Below are 22097 nucleotides of genomic sequence, written 5' to 3'. Positions count from 1 at the left end.
ATCAAAATCCCAGCAAGACTTTTCATAGCTATAAACAAGATTATTCTAAATTTATATGGAAAAGCAAAGAACTATAATAGCTAAGGCAATTTTGAAAAGAAGAATAAAGGGAGAGAAATCAGTCTACCCAATTTCAAGACTCACTTGCGTAGCCACAGTCATCAAGACTGTGTGGTGGAATGATAAATAGACCAATGGAACAGAGTAGAGAACCCGGCATCAACTCTAATCCCACATTCTCACAGGATGAAAAAGAAAATTTAAACAAATACTAAGTAATACTGCATTTTCTTTGTTTTTCAGTAAATTAAATGAGGCTTTTTTTTTTCTTTGCAAGTACACAGGGCAAAAGGTAACAATAACCCAGAAATACAAAGGGTTAAATTATAAAACTTTAGTTTTATTTATGACATTTATCTTCAAGGACTTTGATGCTATGGAGTATCATGCTGACATATCAGATACTGAAATGATCCTTCCAGAAAACAGATGGGATCACTTCAGAGCTTAAAAGTCTTCAATAATTCCCGTGTGTACTCAGAATAAAGTCCAATCCTCTTAATTGTCCTATAAAGCCCTTTAAAGGCCCTGCCCTGCCTGAGTCACTAGCTCTGGTGTCTATCCTTACGCACCTGCCCCTGAGCTTTCAGCAACATCAAGGCCCTTGCTCGCACACCGTCAGCCCGGCGGCTCCTGCTCAGGACGCCGTGCCTCCCCTGGCTGTCTTGTACTTGTCCAAGACTCAGCCCAAGCCTCACCTCGTCCCAGAATCTGTCCCTGACTCTGCCCTGCTGCCTTCCTCTGGTTGCCCGTGGTACCCCTGCCTTTCATGGTATCAAGATTGTCCCTACACCCACAAACCGCAGGATTGGGACCCTCTCCTGTTCTTCAAACCATTTATCATTTTAGTGTACGACCCAACAACATTCTATGCCTTCACGATGTCCTACAACCACCACCTGTATCTAATGCTGGAATACTCACTGACACGGTCAATCAGTTGGAAACTGTACTTAGAGCAGACACTAGAAATAACAAAGGCTTAGATAGGATAAGTGTCTGTCTCTGCCTCATTAAAAAAAAAAAATACTGAAGCACAGAAGACTAGCGTGTCAGCTCCTTGACGTTGTCACAAACCCAGGCCCTATCTTGCTGTTCCACTATCCTCAGAAGGTACCATCACAAAGTGCCTCATATTCCAAAAGAGCTGGAAATCCTCCACGATGGAGTTTCGCTTCCGACCCAGTCACACAGCCACAGCTGGGCTGCAACTCCGAGGACAACTGAGGTCACTAACTACGCGGGAGGTAGGGAAAGACGACCAGTAGCCTCTGCGCACTCAGCTGTCCCCTTCTGAGTGGTCCTCTCCACATGTTTGTGCCTGAACGTGCAGCGAGACGGGGCGCCATCCGCGACAGCAAAACCAGCGTCTATCCATGGGGTTCAACTCATCGTCACACTTCCAAGTGAAATTTTGCACAGAGGACACAAAAAGGATGTGATAAAGATGGACAAAATCCATCTTTTAGAAGGTTGCAAAAGGCAAAGCACTGTACGAACCTCTGTGTATAAAAAAGACTGATGTGTCATATGCTTGTACGTAGAGACATTTTTCCTTAAAAGCCCCATAAATCATCGGCAAAGTCATCATCGGGGACTGAGGGGGAGGACACAAGGGTAGAGGTTTCCCTCTTCACGGCGGGCCTTGTGGCGTCATCTGCATTGTTTTCGATGTGAACTCAATGCTTTTGTAATACAAGGTATGTAAGTCAAACATAGTAACAGTCAAATACTGCAAAGGCCCGGCATTTGGGTGCAGGCCTCTTAGGACCCTCCAGCTCCCCGTCCCTCCACCCTGATCCACAGGAACCCGCTTCTCAGGCGACAATACTCAAGATAAAAGTGATGGATTTGGAGGGGCAGGGGAGAGCTAGAAAGATGTATTTAAAAAATATTTTGGATTAAAAATGTATGGTGCCCGTATTGAACAATGAATCTTTTTTTTAAGACTGATTTTATTTCTTCATGAAAGACACAGAGAGAGAGAGGCAGAGGGAGAAGCAGGCTCCTTGCTGGGAGGCCGATGCAGGACTCGATCCCAGGACCCCGGGGTCACCACCTGAACTAGACCACAGGGCCACCCAGGCGTCCCTGAACAACGAGTTAAACAGGTCTCAGTGAGTCAGTCTGGAAACCGAGCCGCACTCTGTGACGTCGCTTCTGAGAGACGGAGTCCCGAGCTTCCGCTGAGGTTCAGGACGCTCTTTGCAGGGAAGGGGCGCTGCTTTGTGGGCAGCAGCCGGCAGCCTTCCGCGAACGGCCTCCGCACAGAACGCACGAGGACCTGGGGGGCGCCAGCCGCTGTGTCCACGACACAGGACTCTGTCCTCACAGAGCTCACAGTCCAGACAGGAGGCAGCTCGCGGATCCCCTTCAGAAAATACGGCCCATGTTCCATTTACTCAGGGTGTCCAGAGTCGGCACATCCAGAGGGCAGGTGATCGAGAGCCTGGGGCTGGCAGCAGGGGGCCGGGGAGTGACAGCCAAGGAACACAGGGTTTCTGAGATGTGGTGACGGTGCACGCCTCTGAACGCACCGGAAACCAGTGAATTATACGCTTCACATGGGTCGCTTGTGTGATGTGTGAATCATATCTCAATAAAGCAGTTTTAAAAATCATAAAACAAGGGCAGCCCAGGTGGCTCAGCAGTTTAGCGCCACCTTCAGCCCAGGGCATGACCCCAGGGACCCGGGGTCGAGTCCCGCGTTGGGCTCCCTGCATGGAGCCTGCTTCTCCCTCTGCCTGTGTCTCTGCCTCTCTGTGTGTCTCTCATGAATAAATAAACAAAATCTTTAAAACATAAAATAAAAATCATGCAACGTGATGTAAGTGATGTGCACTACAGGAAAGAGAACAAGATAAAAGAGATGGGGGCTAGGTTCGGGGGAGATCCACAGCTTTAAGGAGAGGTCAGGGTAGACCTTGGGAGAACACTGGCTGGCGGTGAGGGAGTTAAGCCTGTAGGCCTCTGGGCAGAAGGAAGACTCAGTGCAAAGGCCCTGAGTCAGGGAGCATGGTGGTAACACAGCCTGGCTCCCAGGGAAACAGGAGCTGCTTCATAGTTCACAGCCCAGGAGGGGCCGAGATTCGTGTCAGAAACATCCTGAGAGGACAGAGGAGGTAGGAAACCCAGTTGGGAGCTACCTGGACAACCCAGGCAAGAGCTGAGGTACAGCATGAGGGCACGAAGGTGGGCCATGCTTCACTGACTTGGCCATCAGGACTTGCTAGCAGACGGACAGAGCAGAGAGGAAGGAACCAGGTGACTCGAAGGCTGTGGGCATCAGCAAGGGAAGGATGAAGCTGCCTTTTTGTGGCGACTAGGGTCCGCGGGAGGTGCAGGCTTGGGGCAACATCAGAGTCTATGAGGCCATCTTCGAGCATGGGTGCCTGTAGACCAGGAACATGTCTGAGGACAAAGCCCTGGGCACCCTGACATTTGGAGGTCAGGAGGAGAGGGCACCAAGACCTCAAGAAGGGACGGGCACCAAGGGGTCCTGGGAGTGGCTGCTGAGGACATTCCTAGGACAGGTGTGGTGGAAGCATAGGGGGCACGAAGGCAGGTATGAGGGCAGCTCCATCCACAGCAGCCCCGAGGGGCTGCGGTGGGGCAGCGGGGTGGGCAGCTGGATCGGGCAGGTACAAGAGGAAGCGAGAGACATGATGGCGGAAGGTGGAGCAAGTCGACTGCCCGTCGACAGATGAATGGATGAGGCGGGTCCACCTGCACCGTGGACTGTCACGCAGCCATGAACTGGGACAGGCAGACGCCTACCACGGCAGGGACGGACCTGGAGGACGTGACGTCGAGTCAAACAGATCCTGCAGGATTCCACCTGTATGAGGTCCGTGCAGTGACCCCCAGCTCCCGGGAACCGAAGATGGCATCACTTTGGATTCCCCCAAGTCCTCCAGGGACGGTGAGGGCGGCACTCCCACGCATCCAAGCCCTGCTCTGCCACAGCAGACGGACGTCCACGAGGAGAGGCCCGCCCATTGCCACAGCCTCTGGGGAGCTGGGACTGCGCCCGTGGCTCCTCCACCACCACGGTGGCGGGGGTGGGGTGAAGCAGGACTGGCAGGACCAGGAGGGGTGGCAGCTCAGCTGTCCATCCCCTCACACCCACGCCAGCCTCCGCACGCCCTATGTTCGCGGGCTGCTTCTAGGCGAACCTGTCCAGTGGTCAGCTGCACCCCTGCCAGCTCCTCTGCTCATGAATGCTGCTTGCTCCCCCTCAGAGCTGTTTCCCGCAGCCCAAGGGAGAACACTGCCCTTTGTCACCCCACAATCACCTCTGGATTTATGCTGAGAATCGTAATTCCAAATAATTTTTAAATAGACCGTTTTCTATTTTACTTGGAATCCTTGTCCAAAAAATCAGTACTATCAGGGCAGCCTGGGTGGCTCAGCAGTTTAGTGCCCCCTTCAGCCTGGGGCGTGATCCTGGAGACCTGGGATCCAGCCCACGTCGGGCTCCCTGCATGGAGCCTGCTTCTCCCTCTGCCTGTGTCTCTGCCTCTCTCTCTCTCTGTGTCTCTTATGAATAAATAAATAAAATCTTTAAAAAAAATAAAAAATAAAAAATAAAAAATCAGTACTATCAGAGCATAAATACATTTCTCCTCATAAAAAGTGTCTTTTAAGGAGCATGCCTCCTCCAAATGGAATCTTTAGTTTGTCTGAAGCTGATAAAAGTCAAGAGTCAGGAAGCCATCTTCCACGTAGAACAAAGTGACCAATACCAAAGGGACATCACGAAGCAAGTGGATCAAAAAAAGTTTATTTTGAATATTTAATTTAAAAAAAATCATACCTATGATGTGTGCTACAGAAACTTAGATACAGTAATTGCATATAAAACCCAACCTAATTGTGATAAAGCAAGGATTATGCAGAAATGCGCTTCAGGAAGTAGACGCTAATGTCCCAGACACCCGAGACACAGAATCTTCCAGAAAGACACCACCCCTGACTGTCGCAGGTGCCGACCTGGCCTCCCCAGCTCTCAGGAAGGCAATGCACTCCCATGCAGCATCCACAGGGTGCATCCTGGGGGGAGAATCACTCTCTGCTTCACGCTTCAGCCCAGTCAATCAGGCACATTTTCCTCTCACCTGACGTGGTATTTTAGCACAGAGAACATGACTGCCTTGATGGAAAAATGTTTCTGGCGTTTACGGCAAAGAAGGCACCTGCCTGCCCGCAACAAAGGGCCACTTCTCACACAGCAAACACAGGGCCCAGCTGCAGGGGGCCACGTGCAGGCGACCCGAGGTCCTCAAACCCACACAACGGGCCACGCCGGGAGGGCAGTGTGTGTGGCACTGGGTGACACCACTTCGGAGGTGGGAGCAGGGACAGGAGCGAGCCCTCCTGGCATCAGGCGACCGGGAGGGTGAAGAGGGAGGGGAGAGCGGTCTGGGAAAACATGAAGGCTGTCCCACCTGGAGTTAAAGCTGCCGCCCGTTGCACCCCTGCCCATCGTCCTAACCTCCCATCAGGCTTCCCTCTTCCAAGGACGGGGACTCCACCCAACACCACACAGCCGGTCCGAGGACAGGCAGCATGTGTCAGGGTCCCGCCTGCTGCCAACGGGGGCAAGGCCAGCATGCACTCAGGACACCTAAGGGTCCCTCAAGTGACTCCACACGACAATCCATTTGGCAAAAACAAAGACAATGCCTTAAACGCATAAAATCGATTACCGGAGTCCTCCTAAGGAGCATGATTACAATATATTAGCAAATTCTGTGGCATGAGCATTTCCAAAGCGTCAGCAGAAGCATGACGTATAAAAGCAGTATGTACAGCGGCCTCCTGCCTGGGCTCTGCACTCCGGCCTCCGTCCCCGAGAGCCCTACGGCCGCAGCTCCACATAGTTGGCTGGGAAGAGCCCATACCTGCCCTTGCACAACCCGCGCCACCAGCCATCATCGATCATCTCTATGTTGGTGATGATGTCGTCAGGGTCAAAGGAGATTTCGTCATCACCCGCTAGGAGAGAGGACAGGAAAAGAGGACGGTGACACCCTGACACTCGGTGTGGCCGATCTGCTGGAAGGAGCGTGCTCTGGCAGCTGCTGGAGGGACTGGTGGCCCCTAGCCGGGAGGCAGAGCACAACTTTCTTTCCACCTGCCCTGCCCTCCCCCCGCTCCACACACCTGCCCTGAGCACCTGACACACAGAATGTACCCAGGCTCCCCAACACCAGGCTTCCCCCATTCTCCCACTGGAGAGGGTACCTATGAAGCTCAAAGGGGAGCCTAGGAAGGAGCCCAAGGACACGGACTGGGGCAGCAGGTACAAAGATAAACTCACTACATTGTAATAATTACAGATGCCAAATTTCACAAATTCCACACCCGTGTAAACAAATACGTGGAATATATGTAAGTAAATAGGAGGTGAAAGCTCCTGTCCGGTGCTACGGCTGGCAGCCTGAGGATGAGGAGTATGATCTTGGAAGGTCCACAAAACGGCCCTCTAGTAGCAAAGGGAGAAATGGCTTTGCGGTGGAGACTGTCCCACACTGGACCAGAGGTGGTGGGGACACCGCTGTGAGACACACAGGGGAACATGTTGTGTGCCCAACAGGGTACATGGTAAAGAGAAGGAAGCTCTCCCGGGTCCGCCCTGTCCTCACAGCACAGCCTCAGGGGAACTGCAGGGCCTCCCAGGATGGGAGGCCACAGGCGGATTGGAGGGACCTGGCCCAACCAAACAAGGGGGGCTTGGGACAGCTGGCAAACACGTGAGCAGCCTGCAGACATCATGACGTTTCAGGGCTAACTTTCCCACTTGGGGCTTTGAGGGTGGCCAGTGTCCTTGGTTTTGGAGAGCTCACACTGGGATCCCTAGGGGGATTGGGGCACCCATGAGGTTCAGGGATGTGTAAAAATGGAGAGAAAAACGGAATTTCTGTAACTCTGAGATTATTTCAAAATAAGTTACTTCTTAAAAGTTGTAATAAAGCTCTAGGAGTCTAATTCCTGAGTGGAACCACTAGAAAATGAACACCAAAATGGAACGCGGGTAGTCTCACCAGCCTGGTAGTCATATAGGGCGACGGCCGTGATCCCAAGGTCATTTTCATATTCGTCATAGGTGTTTTCCTCTAAAAATAAAACAAGATGAGCTGAGGGTCAGCCAAAGTGCCACAGGTGCACTGAGCCATCTCAACATTGTCAGCCAGCCCTCCTGGGACAGAAGAAAAGCTGCTGGGGAGGGAGGGGGATGGGGCCGTGAGCAAACCAGGAAGAGGGACCCCAGGTTTAGGGAGCAAACCCCTTGCTTCCAACGCCGACACCAGCCGGTGAGTAGGACAATCTGAGTGGGTACTGGGGCAGCTTCAGAGGACGGGTTCTTAAATTTTACAGGTTTAGTACTTCAAGGAGGGATCACATGGTGGCAAGACCATGGCCAGCGGGGCAAGGAGGCTGCACTGCCCAAATGCCTCACATCACACTCAGGGAAAAGCTAAGACACTGTCCTGAGCTGTGTTCTCTAATGAATTAAGGTTAAATCTGCCCAAATATGTTGAAGGAAACCTTATCTTTAAAGATAAGAAACTGATTTCAGTGTTTGTCCCACTGAAACATCTATGGAATTTTCTAAGTTTACAGAAATCATCTCTAAGAACATCAAGTTGCTGTCTTCATGGAGCTGGGCTTGCCCCAAGCTCCTACTTTGAGGAGCAGTGGAGGCCCCTTCCTTCAGTCACCCCACCCGCCACCCCAGAGCAGCCAGGGCCTTCCTGGAGCCTCCATGGGAGTCCATGCCAAGCCCCAGGGCGTCTGGCACCCTCTCAGCAGAGAGGTGAGGACCCCGCATCAAGCACAGGCAAGGCAGGGCACGTCAGAGAGCTGGATGTCACTCGCACAGAGGAGCAGAGGGGGATTTGGTGGGATGCCCTGCCCCCTACCTGCTTGATAGTGGCCCGAGGTCTCTGTGGCCTCATAGACTGCATCAGGGGCATAGGCCAGGCCCTGCTGGCTGCTGGCATCTTGGTAGTCGGCGGCTTCCATGCTGTACACGGGCTCAGGCTCAGCCTTGAATGAAGCTGCGTCCTGGGGAAGGGAAGGGTCAGGAGACATTTCCTGTGGCCCATGCCAGGTCACCAATACGCGACTACTTCTTAGTTCCAGGGGATCCGCAACGTGGATATGTGGATAAGGAGGCATTACCTGCTAACATTTTGAGAATGCTCGGGTTCTAATCATGCCATGGCACCAATAGGAGGACCACGTGCCATTTCCTGCTGAGTAACCCCACTGTCACTCTAAAGTCCTACAGTGATTAAACCACACGGCCTGTGGCTGACTCGGGGCAGGTCTGGCCCATGTGTAAAGGCCCAGGCCGTGGAGGCTGCCTGATGTGCCCGAGGACCAGCCAGCCAGCCATGCCTCTAATGGCAATGTCACAATGTCACCCACTGCACCGCCCAGAGCAGCCCCATCCCCAGCCAGTGGGGTTCAAGTCTCCCCAAATCCTCTGGGGGAAGGGAAGGGAAGAGTAATCAGCAAGCCACGAGCTAGCACATATGCTCAGAGAATCAACACCAGGCTGTTCAGTCATCATGACTTGTAACCCTAACAGAAGTGGCTTTAGTCTGTGATTCCAAACAGGCTCCATCTAAAGGCACCCTTGGGGGTCAGATGAGCAAGGGACATACAGAAGAACCAGCAGGGTCAGGCACTGGCTTTCAACGGCAGATGACTATCGTGGCTCAGGCAGCCCGTGAGAGCTACTAGGGAGGCCACGGAGAGGGGACTCAGCATCCAGGACAGGCATGGAGCCACACAAGGGTCACACTGCAAGGGAGGGACAGACCCAGAGCCTCCTCTGGGTGTGTCTCCGTGGATGTGCAGGTGGTGCCCTAGAGGGTTAGAGGCTGGGTGATGAGTGTGGGGGCACCATGCTGGCTGCCTAGCGGATCCTGAGCAAGTTGGGGGTGTGTGTGTGGGGTCCCTTTTCCCTGTATTCTGGCCTAAGTACCTCTGCCCCTGGTGTACCACACGGTTCTGGCAGAGCTTCTGGTCAACGGACCCACCTGTACTCCCGTTAAGGACAGCACATCATGCCAACCTTTTCAAAGGACCAACTCCTCAGTGACTGGCCTAGCAGTGGAACAGGACAAGGGGAGATGGCTCAAGGCTCCTCCTGCCACTAGGTATGAGCCACAAGGCCGTGCCACAATGTCTACGAGTCCAGGAGGACACAGCCACCATGCATAGGGAGCGGCAGCTCGGAGAGGGCCCTGGTGCCAATGGGACCCTGGACAACCCCAGAGACCCAGGCTTGCTGCCCAGAGCTCTCCTGGATCATGAGCTACCCAGAGGGCTCACCCCTTTCAGTGTCAGCAAAGCAGAGGTAGGTTCTATTCCTTACAACCCAATGGCCTCTGAGGATGTCCCGGTGAGAGAGGAAGGGCATGGGAACCAGGACAGTGGCCATGGGGACAGAGGGGACAGGATGCAGGGCTCAGCTAGGTGTGGTCACGGAGGCAGTGACCACACCTAGGAGGTGCTCCTGAGAGCAAGCGAGGAATGGTGAGGCAGGCAGCCCAGTAACTCAGAGCCCAGGAGAGGATACAGGTCCTAGGAACACAGGCAGGTAGTCACAAGGCACTGATGATGGGAATGAGGGTAAGGGCCAAGGACAGTCGCTGGGGAATACTCAGGAGGGGCTGAGGGAAGGACAGCTGGTGAGGGCGACTGGAGAAGTCAGGTCATGTAGGAGGACGGCAGCCGGGTGCCAGGAAATGGGTTTCCAGGATGGAGTATCGTCAATATCAAACGTAACAGAGAGTAAGATAAAGACTAGAAATGGTCTACATGGCAATAAGAGACCCGACTGGGAGGCAGCAGGCTGGGTGAGGAGGGGCCCCTGCACACGGGGAGAGACTGAGCATGTGGCATGCACCCTCTAGTGCTCAGGAGGGCTACTCCTTAGGCCGCCCTCCCAGCTGTGGCACTGGGCAGAGTGGGGTAGGGTTGCTGCCCCATGCACAATGGCATCGACCTGGGAAGGGAGTCTATGGGGAGTCAGACTCATTTGCAAACTGAACGAAAACACCAACCTCATAGACAGGGCTTGGAGGCGGCTTCTCCTGAGCTGGCTGAGGAGTCGGGGATGCAGGGGGCGTTGGCTTTTGGGCCTGGGCTTGGGCTTGCTCCTGAAAACAAAGACAGGTGGCAGAATGTTACCAGGTTGCCTCAACAACACAGTTTCAGAAAAAGGTCCACCCGGGCTCACATTACAGCAGATCACTGCTGGAGCAGAGTGCGGGGGGGGGTACTAAGCATGGAGACTCAGCACCCATGACCACAAGAACAGAACACAGGACCTCAGGGGCCCCTGTCCTCCTGCTGCCACCACATAAACCACAGGGTACATGCAGCTATGTGGCAACAGGCAGGCTGCTGCCCCGTGAGCCGCCCAGACCGCACAGTAACCAGATGAGGACCTGGAGGCTGAGCTGCTGCTGTAGTGACAGATTTCTGGGGACCTACGAATGGGTGTGTGCTGCATGTAGGACAGATAGGAATCATTAGGGGCCAGGTAGTGGGCTGTAGTAGACAGAATAATGGCAGCTCAAAGACGTAGACACCCCAGACCCCAGGTCCTGGGAAGAGGTGGCATCAGGGTCAAAGGGACTGAGGCTGGAAGGAGTCACGGACAGGAGGCAGGAGACGTCTCAGGTTCTTGGTGGTCCCAACGTAACCACAGGCCCTTCCCTCTCAGAGGGAGGGAGGCACAAGAGAGACACATCAGAAGATATGACCACGAAAGCAAAGGCTGAGAAGGGTCCCAAGCCAAGGAAAACGCGGGCGCCTCCAGAAGCTGGGAAAGGCCACGAGACAGGTCTCCTCTGGAGCCTCCAGAACTGAGAGGGTACACAAGTGTTCTCTAAGCCAGAGCCTAGGGGCATGTGGGATGGTAGCCCCAGAAAACCCCTGCAGACAGCAGAAGAGGGAGGACCATGAGGGGCACGTGCCGGGGAGCCACAGAAGCAGGAACGGACCATCCTTGGCCCCGACTGCACCAGCCAGACAGTCCAGTTCACACACTACTTAGACCCACCCACAGCCCAAAACACCCAGGTCTGGGGAGACCCGGGCTGCTGTTCACACCTGAATCACCGTACAGAGGTCTGTGACGGCCCCTCTCATAGCTGGCTGGCTACAAAGAGTTCCTTCTCACCAGGAGCCAAGACATGAGAGTCCAGCACACCTGGACCCACGCGGACGTCCTGCCCACCCGCCAACGGAGGGAGCCCCACCCGCCAACGGAGGGAGCCCCACCCCCAGCCAAGAGGACTCTGGAGTGAGGACTGAGGGGGTACTGGTTCACAGGGACAAGCAGGCAAGGGCGGGGGCTGGAAGCGGAGGACAACGCCACAGAAGGGACAGTAAGACAGGGCAGGAAAAGGCGCCAGTACATGTGCTGCCGAGGCAAGCGCCAGAGAAAGGTGCGAGGACAGAACCGCGGCGATGCCCTCCCCCTCTGCAAGCCGCCTGCTCCTGCTGACGGGACCCAGCAGTTACAACCTGAAGACATAACATGAGCAAGGCGTTGTTAATCATTTGAAAAGACCGAGACACATCAAGAAAAGCGCCTTCTAGAGTAAATACTCATGTGTTGAATAAAGAAAACCAAACTTCTAGGCTTCTTCCAAAGTTTCTAGTGATTATGGAACGGTAAAAAGAGGTAATTCTACAAATTTGTTCTTCTTCTGTGTGTGATGAAACAACCATCAGGGCGTATTTAATTCACATCTCTGGTGCCCACCGCACCATCCACCTCAACCATCCATTCCCCCCTTCCGCCCGACGGGGGTTCTCCGAGCCCTAACTACTGATTTTGGGGAGGAGAGGTCTATAGGGTGGAACAAAGCTTTCTGGGTATGAAAGAACTCCATGGGCTTTCTTCTCTGATTCACTTCGTAACTATCTGAGAGCAGGTGGGAGTTCATCCTGCTCCAGAACCCGAGGCCACAGCACGGGGAGCTGCTGGGCGCAGGCTGCCTGGTCCGCAGGGGGTAATGTGGACACCCAGGCTCAGAGAGAAGCCTGGGGAAGGCAGGCGCACAGGCCCTCCCGCTCACCGCCCGCAGCCCCCGCGCCAACCCCCTCCGGCAGACAGGCAGGGCAAAGAAGCACACACAAATAAATGCAAGAGACCCAGGTACAGAAAGCACCAAGAGTTGAAAAAGAAAGCAGAAAGCGGGTCTGATGCCCTACACAGAGTTCCTTCTGTATCTCAGCCTTCTCTCCACAAGACAGGGGCTCCAGAGGGTGACAGGACAGAAGAGAGACTGTCAGGGACACATCTGGCCTGGGTCTCAGAGGAGGGAGAATTTCAGAGGCCAGTGGGCTTGCAGGTCACCAGGGCACTGGAGCAGCAAGGCTGACCAGCTAGTACATGTGGCTGAGAGTTACAGTTCCTAGGAGCCAAGCCTCGAACGAGGCTTCAAAACGTTTTCCACTGAGAACCTTCTAGACCACAGGCCCAGGACGACACACACTCACATGCAGCTGCCTCCGGGCCTCCTCCTGCTCCTGTCTCTCCTTTGCCATCCTCTGGGCCTTCTCCGCTTCTGCCTTCCGTCTGTCCTCCTGCTCCTTCTCCTTAGCCAGGTTTTCAAAGTTGGCTCTGATGTTACTTGTTCTGCTGTTCACTGCAGCGGGGAGGAAAGATGCACGCCTGGTGTCAGAGTGGCACTGTCTCTCCCACAACCAAAACCCTGCACCAGGGTGGCCTGCCCCTCGGGGTCCAGCCTGGCAGGGAGGCGTCCCCCAGCTTGGTCACCTCCCCAAGTCCCAGACTGGCCGCTGTGCCTCCATCTACTGCACACTCTGCAGGACTGCCGGACATCGAAGTCTGGTATCTGGAATACTGTTATATTCCAAACAGTACTTCACCAGCACATATTTAGGAGGGGAAAAAGGACATTTTCCCTAACAATGCCCTTTGAGGACACTGTACGAAGCATTGATATTCTATAAATCTCAAGCCCTGAGCATACACCTGCCAATCTCCTGTGGTGGACGGGAGGGGGGCATACACACAAGTTCTGTGGTGGCTTGAGGAAAACCATTTGTGTGCTGAGCTGCAAGTTATGCTGATTTTTCATGGAACACAAGTAACTGACAAACTATGGGTATGTGCCTTTTGGTACTTGGCAGACACTCTCTCTAAAATGAATAAACTCAATCTATCATGTCAAGAAAACGGCAGTATCTGTTGTCATGGGGGAAAAAAAATCAAGTTTTCAAGAAAAGTCAGAATTGTGGAAAACTTGACAATTTCCTAGTTTCACTTGAGGACTTAAATACGACTGATAACATTAATGAATGTAATTGGGGGTACCAAAGACTGAAAAGACACATTTGGAAGTTTGGCGTAGCTCAACAGTCTAGTACTTTGCAAATGTCCAGTGCGTGTTCGAGAACCACGCAGTTTATAAGGGAGTCTACCCTCTAAGAGAAGCAGGAAAGCACTGCCTGTCCCAGTGCAGGATCACATAGGCACATCCGTGGTGACCGGAGAAGCTACAGTAATGCCCTTCTCTTTTCCAACAGCGTGTCTGGGGGAGTCCAGATTTTCTTCCAAAACATAATTCACCGTAACAGATCAGATGCAGAACCAGCTCTAACAACAAAGATCTTTTACTAAGGAGATTTATGGACAGCAAAGCAATGCCACGCTTCTGCAAGGGTTTTGTTTTGAGAATGTAGTTACTTCTTCCATTAATAGTATTACCGTTAACATGTGATGTTTCGTTGTTTTTAAGCGAATTAATAACATCTCAAATTCTTCTGTTTTAATCTCACTACAACAACGATCAGGAGACACAAGCCCCACAAACGATCCCTATGAGTGCTGAAGTGTTCTGACACCCCCAAGTCTGGGAACCACTGACCCAGGGCGTCCACAGGAAACAAAAAGCATGCCCTGCCCATTGTCCGTTTACCACTTTCTATGTTTCCCCCGACTCAGGAATACTCCTAGAGTGTGGCTCATGGGCTGAAGCAGGTATAGGGCGCGTTCTCTCATGGCAGCAGCCTTGCACAGGGCCCGCAGAGAGAAAAGGCAAGAGCATCTACTTCAGCTTCCACACAGGTGAGTAACACACTCCTCACATCACAGCCATAGCTGACTGGCCCAACTGGCCAGCTGGGGGCAGGGGGGGTCTGTGGCCTCAAGAACCTCCCAGAACCTTGTCCCCAGCAGTGAGGAGGGCCATTGTGGATGGGCGCTTAGCCCAGCTCTGCTTTGGGAGGCACCCCACCAAACCAATCCCCCGCTGCCAGAGCGCTGCAACATGCTGCATCTGCAGGGACACCCAGGCCTTTCATCAAGGTGTAGCAAAATCCCTTCCTCAAAGTGAACAGAACGAGGGTGCTCTCCAGCTGCTCCCAGCTTGCATGGTACCCACCATGGTAACACTACATGGCATAGGAGCTCGTCCTGGTGTCTGCCACAACTTACCTGCCTCGACAGGGACAGTCTTCTGATAAGCAGGGGCCACCTGGGCGACATCCTCGAATGTGGAAGCATTCTACCAAGACAGAAGCAAGAAATCAGGGGAGCACTTTTCTTACTCTCCATACCCTGAAAGGGTTTCTGCCTCCCCCAGAGCTTCCAAAAGAATCATGGAGGGAGCCCAGCGTCTCATATCCACCTCTCTGCCGTTGCATGGAAGGGCTAGGGCAGTAAGACTACCCTATATGACACTGCACGGGAGGGTACAAGCATCTGTCCTGACGCACACAAGGTACAATGCCAAGAGCAAACCCCGATGTCAGCTAAGGACTCTGGGCAACAAACATGTGTACACAGACTTGTGGGCTGTAACAAGCACATCACCCTAGGGGATGCTGGTAACTGGTTGTGGGAGTTTGTGCATGGGCGAAAGCATGGGTGTACGGGAAACCAGTCACTTCGTCCCGTATTTGCTAAACCTGCTCTGAAAGGCGGTCAACAAACCCCCCCACCCCAAAAATGCAGGTTGGCATTCGTGCAATCATGACCCAAGTATGTACTCTTCTCAAACCCCCTCTCCCTGGCCACCAAGAGAGGCTTGAGTGTTTGCAGGGAGCCCCAATGCCTCCACTCTGCTGGGGACGACACCCTGGGCCATGCTGGAGCCTCACGGGGCCCAACCGTCCACATTTCCCAATGTGGGAGATCCCCTATTCCCGTCCTGCAGGGGATCCAACTGCCAGAGCAAAGCAGACTGTCCACCCAGATGCACACAGACAGGTTCACAGGCCCCACCGGCCATCCTCAGTTTCCCTGTGAGTAAACACCTCCTGGAAAAACACAACAGGGGCTCAGGACACTGCTGCTTTTCGGACTCACAACATGAGAAGGAAAAGGGCCTGGAGGAGGCAAGTAGCTGAAGCTCACCTGGCTGCATGAAGCTGAGGGTAAGCAGTGCTCTGAGGAGTGCGTGCCTCCCTGGAGTGCAGCACAGGTGGCACGAGGGTACGAGACCCTACCTGCCCCCCACCCTCCACATACACAAGCCCTTCCAACCCAGCTGTGCCCCAGTCCGGGGGTCACCAAGCCATCCCTGCTGCTCTCAGGGGTGACTGCCAGGCTCCAGCTGCACCACAGCCTGCCTTGTCTCCAATTCTCCAGCATACTCCCTGGAATCGTCCCTGGGGGCTTCTGTCCTAGTTGTGCTGTCTCTCCAACACCCCTACCTCCTCCTTACTGACCAGAACTCTCTCCCTCTGCTGCTCCTCCTCAGCGCAGATTCTGCTCCCCATTCCTCAGTCCAGCCTGCCAGGCACCCCTCACCCATTTCCATCAGTCCCAGTAACTATGTAGACACAAGTCCCAGCAACCCCACCTCTCTCAGGTATGACCTCAAGTCACCGCCTGACTGTGAATCTCCTGTACACATTTATCAGAACCTGGGTAGTCACCATACCTTTCCAAGCCTGTACCCTGCCACAAGCTCCCAGGGCCTATATGTAGTCACGTAATGGAGCCCCCCGGGTGTCAACATCTATATGGTCAGCTGTGAGCCCAATGGAAGGACTCCAGAAGGACCAGCCCTGTCATCGGTGACCGTGAGCCAGGCACAGGCCTGGGTGGGATGGCCTTTGCTGAGCTGAACTGAAGGGATAGAGGCCTCCCAGTTCCAAGTGGAGCAGCTGCACACTGCCCATAAACCCAACACTCTTGACAGAGCTGGACTATAAATGCGAACCATCATCCAACAGATGTTTAAGACTGACTTGCTGAGACTCTGAAGCCACTGGAATGGACAAAGTCCCTGGGGAGAGGAATAAATGTATCCCCAGGGGAAGGCAGTAAGAAAAGCCCAGCAGTTAAGCTCTAGCCCTAGACAACCCGTCCCATGGGCCTTCTGCAGCAAGGCAGATGTTCTGGATCTGCATGCTCCAACATGGGAGCCACCACCCAAATGTGGCCAATGAGTTCTCCTACCATGGCCTCTGCTACCAAGGAACTCAATTTCCAATCTGGTTTACTACTAATTTGAATTCAGACAAACACACATTCTTGGGCTGTTGTGCTGGCCTAAAGGCTAAATGCCCCGGTTCCAACGGTGGACCAGCCACATGCCTTGGTGTTGTGGCTAAGCACGGAGCCTGCCTGGCCGGGGCCCAACTAGAAAACAGGCAGGGATAGTATCTGCCTCACAGCAGATACTGGGAGAGGACAGCCCTGGCACACAGGAAGCACCATCCAAGTGCCCATACTACTGAAAACATGAGCCAACAGCCCCGAGGCCACCCACAGAGCAGCAGCACATACCAAGAGCTCTGTAAATCCCCAAACCTTTCAGGAAAAAACATTCATCCCTGGGTCAGAAATACTCACCTTATCCATCCGATCCTTCTGCACCCCATATTTTCCACCGAATCCTTTAGAGTAGTCTGAAATATGGCACAACACAACACTTACTCTTAGGTCAAGGACCAGCACAGTACCGCCAGCAGAGGCATGCAGACAGATCCAGAAACAGCCCAAGAAAATGCACCCAGCGCAAAAAGAAACAAGAACCGCCACACAATGGGTCTTTACTTGCAAGGTGAGTTTTGTTTCTACCAATGGTATTCAGTAGACAGGCAGGCGTGAGGCAGGAAAGAGGCGTGTGCATGCTTTCCGCATTCTCCCGAGGGACAGAAAGGGTGCCGGGCACGGGCTGGCAGGCGGTGAGGGCGAGGAGGCCACAGCATGGGCCGGGGAATGCACCGCTTCAAGAGCACAGTCTTCCGCCCAGCAACAGCTGACCATCCGCATCCCTTCCCACGTCCTGCTCTACTGAGCGCTAAAAGGAGGCTCAACCGCAGGCTTCTCTTGCTTTTTAAGAGAAAAAACAATTCCATGGGAAAATTCTACCAGCCAAACACTTATGTCACAGCAACACAGATCTACGTGACAGTCACACCGCCATGCAGCACTGATGCCACGTAGAGCAAGGCCGTGTCCATGCAGTCTGCTGGATCGACCCAAGTGGGTGCTCCTGCCCCACCGGGATCCTGGCATGTGTGGCTACTGCTGGCACTAGGAGCCTGAACTCTGCCGAGGAACTCAGGCCATCATCACTCCTTTTCCAGCTGTGCTCCCCATTCTACCAACTCAGTCCAAATTTTGACGGTAATTAAAGAAGGAAAAAGGCATCTGCCAGAGTCCCAATATATCATACACCTAGAAATGCCCTCTTTTCAGCTTTGCGCACATACTGTTGGCTCTGTGTGAATAAGTTACACATAGATGGTGTCACCCAAAAAAGAAAAACAAAAAACATCCCCACCCCAGGGAAAAGACACCACTACAGGGAAACACAGAAACCACACAGACCACACCTGCCTCGGGCCTCTCACTGCCACCTCACCTTGGGTCTACGGCCCGTGGCCAGGCTGAACCAAAGATGCTCCCCTGTCCCGGGGGCAATGGGGCAGCTCACTCAGTGACTCACAGTGGTCAAGGTCAGCAGCAAGAGCTCCTGGACAAGGTTGCTGGGAGACCAAAGACACCTCACCCCAGAAACGAGTCACATTACGGGGTCAGACTGACATTAACCTGCAAACTGCCGCCTCAGCTTACCAAACACAAGTTCTAAAGGGCATAGGGGCAAAAAGGGGAAGGGAGCGAGAAGGGGTGCAAGTTAGCACCACTGCCTCATAAAAATGGGTTTAAAACACCCACGTGCCCTGACAAGTGAGCGCGGGCAACTGAGAAGGCTGAGCCCATGAAGTCTGTGCTAGAAGTGGCTGCACCGGGAGGGGAGGCAGGGGGCAGGGGGCGGGGCTGATGAGCGACTATGCCTTGCTGGGACTCGTGCTTGGCCAGTCTCTCCTTGTAATCAAACCCCACAGCACAGGAGTCCTGCCTCTCGGACTGAACACCAAATCTGCCTCCGAAACCAGCCTTATAATCTGAAAATCCACAAGCAACAGTGGAGAAAACCAAGAAAGGAAACACAGTTTGGTTAGAATCGTGTGAGCAAGGGCAAGAATCAAACACATCATTTAAAGAAAGCAGAGCCCTGCTGAGCTCAGGGGCTGGAGCCAGCTCCCGGGCTTGTGGACAGTCCAAAGTCAGTTCCGAGGTTACAGGACAAACTGAAACTCTTAATACTTCAGCCAAAACCTGGAAACAGGTTAGGAACTGCATCTGAAATAGTTCAGATAAAGCACTCCATGCTTTGAAGTTTCCTTCTGGGGTCCTACCCGTGCTGCAGACACGAGAAGGCATCTCTGTGCGTGTGAAGAAAGAGACATGTTGTACACCAGTATCATGGGGGCCCTGCGGGTCAGCCCCACTTCCCAGTGTGCCAGCTACAAGGGCAGGTACAAGCCCGGGTCAACCCTGGTGGTGCCCCCCACCCAACCCCGCAGAGCCTATGTCCCCTGGACGGTATCCATCCTGTCACAAACACGCTTCTGAGTGGAGGCAGCGTCCTGCACACTTCATCAACAAGAATTCATCAGTGGGCTGAAAGCAGCGCTCCCCAGGATGCCTGGGCACCACCAGGTGTTTCAGGAGCACAGGGGAGCACAGAGCCTCTGGGCCAGCAGCTCCCGGAGGGGGCTAATCGCTACATTGGCTGAGGAGTTATTCAAAAACATGGCAGGCACAGGACAACCCCAAACGGTGGAGAGAAAACGACACACTACAGAAAGGTAGCAAAAACACAGCACATTGATAGGCCTGTGGACGAGAACAGACAAAATTCAGAACGATTTCTGGTAGGAGTAAGCAAAACAAATGTACCTTTTTGGGATTCGTGCAGCTGCAATTTCTCCTGGTGATCCCAGCCAAGAGCACATTTGTCTTGTCTGTCTGTCTGTACACCAAATTTTCCTCCAAATCCTTTCACGTAGTCTATGTGCACAAGAAAAGGCCACAACCGTACGTCAGTGGGGAGCTCAGGTGGCAGGGAGTGGGCATGTTCCCCATGTAGTCACACACACACGGCTCACTGAATCCACCCTCTCTCATCCTTCACGAAGAGCACCTCCATGAAAACATCTGGACCACAGCCTGATCTACAGCCTCAGGACTGTGAACACAGACTGGACCTCACCTGAGAAGCTCCAAGGCACACGGCCTAAAGCAGCCAGTGAGCCACCACAATTTATCTGCAACACAGACGCACAACACATGGCCATTATTTATGACAAGCCATCGCTGGGGTACTGAGGACAGAGCCATGTCAAGATACGGTTTCTTAATCTGGTGGCTGTGTTTCTGGACTTGCTATTTCAAAGTTTGGAACGTAATTAAAAAGAGGCATCTACTTTAGGGGTTCCTGGTTACGCTTTCCATTTCTGTTGCGGCCAACAATCATCCCATTACCAGCTGCGGGTGAGAGAAGAGGAGAGAACGGGAGGCACCTTTCTGGGACTCGTGTTTCTCTGTCTTGCCCTGGTATTCAAAGCCGACAGCACTCTTGTCTACCTTATCCTTGTCAATGCCGTACTTGCCACCAAAACCCTTCGAGTAATCTGCAAACGAGAAAAGTACTGTTTACACACCAGCAACAAAACCAGTGAGCAGGCCGTGGATTCTTTGAGAAAGTACTTTTATCACCCAGTTAAAAACAAAACACACAGGCCAAAACTCTTTCAGGTACACTGTAAGATCACTAATACAGAGCGCTCCAGAGTGTTATTGTGTGTGTAGCAACAAAAACACGAAGAATAGCAAGTGCAGCAGATTTTCACAACTGTACTATCTTTCCTTCATTCCAAAAGAGATCACAAAACAAGCATGTTATAAAGCTTTTGGGAGGGGCATCTGGGTGACTCAGTGGTTAACTGTCTGCCTTCCGCTCAGGGCGTGATCCCAGGGTCCTGAGATCGAGTCTCACATCAGGCTTCCCACAGGAAGCCTGCTTCTCCCTCTGCCTGTCTCTCATAAATAAATAAATCAAATCTTTAAAAAATAATAAAATAAAAATAAATAAAGCTTCTGGGACTGAGAGGAGCCACCAGAGCCATAGAGGCAAGCTTTTAAAAGGTCACACTATGGGCACTTGTGTGGCTCAGTCGGTTAAGTGTCTGCCCTTGGCTCAAGTCATAATCTCAGGGTCCTAGGATCGAGCCCCACATCAGGCTCCCTACTCAGCAGAGTCTGCTTCTCCCTCTCCCACTGCCTCTGCCCCTGCTTGTGCTCTCTCTTGCTATGTCCTTAAATAAAGCTTTAAAAAAATATAAATAAATACATAAAAGGTCACTCTGCTTCATAAACAAAAGCCGCAGAGGTGTGCTGGGAGTACCCTCAAAGAAAGAGGACAGATGTGGAGCATCTTCCAGAAACCATCACTTCCACCCAGAGCTAAGTCACCGACATACCTCCATACTAAAGCATGGCTCTACCAGGGCCACATTCCCAGAGCAGACCACAAAGATCAAACCCTTTGGGGGAAGGCCCAAGGCTGCAGAGAAACCCTGTCTGCCCCATGCCCTTTGGCTTCTGCTCTCTGACTTCTCAGAAACGGTTTTCATTCCTCCTCAATGGCATGTCCAGGAGAAAATCTGAATAGCAGTGTGCAGGATCTAAGTGCAGGCCCGGATGAGCACCGTGCGTACCATACTGGGCAGAGGAGCACAAGTTTGCTCCAAGTAGAAGAGGCAGTCTAAAGAGACCCTGTGGGGCACACTGTGTGCCAGGACTGTGGCCTCAGGGTGGGTGGGCAGGCCAGGTATGACAGGAAGTGACACCCACAGCCAAGTCAGCTGCCCCAAAGGCCTCACTGCCACTTCCCAGGCAACTGACACGCCCATGGTGTTTCCAATGGGCATTTTCATTTTTGTCTTTTATTTATGTATTTTTAAAGATTTACTTATTTATTCACGACAGACAGAGAGACAGAGACATAGGCAGATGAAGAAGCAGGCTCCCTGCAGGGAGCCCACTGTGGGACTTGATCCCGGGACCCAAGGATCATGACCTAAGCCGAAGACAGACACTCAACCACTGAGCCACCCAGGCATCCCTATATTTGTCTTTTAAAGAAATCTGGGTTTTTAAACAAGATGTGAATTCTGTTTTTATATGTTGGCAACTATTTTTAAAAATGTAAATGCACAAGGGCGCTTGGCTGGCTCAGTCAGCGGATCTCAGGGTTGTAAGCTCAAGCCCCATGTTGGGTGTAGAGGTATTTAAAAAAAAAAAATTTAAACGTGAAGCCCATATGAAACAAATAATGCAGAAGAACCAACAATCCAGGGCCACTGCAAGAGGGGACCACATCTATAAACCCTTCATGGAGACATCCCTCGCCAGGCAGGGTTTCCAATGATGGAGGGAAAAATCAGCACAGCTGGTGAGGACAATCTGCAGTAGCCACCAAAATTTCAAACTCAACGTCCTTTGACCTAACAGTTCTACTTCTGGAAATTTACTCTTCTAAAAAATCATTTTTTAAAAATCTATGAGACTCAGGGAACAAGAATATTCACTGTAGTTGATTTTTAGCTTCAAAGATTGCAAATAACCAAAATTTCACATTCCAAAGAGGAATGGTTAAATGTTGACAGCC

At 52.6% G+C, this 22097-nt stretch overlaps 1 protein-coding gene across 7 annotated transcripts in view; it reads right to left on the bottom strand.

Moving 5' to 3' along the window:
- Nucleotides 1-4827: 4827 nt before the first annotated feature.
- CTTN (cortactin) overlaps nt 4828-22097 on the bottom strand; it is a 32010-nt gene continuing 14740 nt past the window's right edge. For 3 of the 7 annotated variants that reach the window (XM_072790323.1, XM_072790324.1, XM_072790320.1), the window contains exons 9-18: nt 19948-20058; nt 19325-19435; nt 18376-18486; nt 16925-16980; nt 14558-14627; nt 12595-12743; nt 10143-10238; nt 7986-8130; nt 7107-7178; nt 4828-6057 (exon numbers count right to left, since the gene is read on the bottom strand). In XM_072790323.1, coding sequence (XP_072646424.1) covers nt 5921-6057; nt 7107-7178; nt 7986-8130; nt 10143-10238; nt 12595-12743; nt 14558-14627; nt 16925-16980; nt 18376-18486; nt 19325-19435; nt 19948-20058 — 1058 coding nt within the window. In that variant the 3' untranslated portion in view covers nt 4828-5920. Of the gene's footprint in view, nt 6058-7106; nt 7179-7985; nt 8131-10142; nt 10239-12594; nt 12744-14557; nt 14628-16924; nt 16981-18375; nt 18487-18780; nt 18808-19324; nt 19436-19947; nt 20059-22097 lie in introns of all 7 variants that reach the window. The other 4 variants (XM_072790325.1, XM_072790321.1, XM_072790326.1 and 1 more) reach the window with 2 other exon arrangements.

The sequence above is a fragment of the Canis lupus genome, chromosome 21 (genome assembly GCF_048164855.1).
Source record: "Canis lupus baileyi chromosome 21, mCanLup2.hap1, whole genome shotgun sequence".
Lineage (NCBI taxonomy): Eukaryota > Metazoa > Chordata > Mammalia > Carnivora > Canidae > Canis > Canis lupus.
The sequence above is the reverse complement of the archived record's forward strand: the minus strand, read 5'-3'. Positions and strand labels throughout refer to the sequence as shown.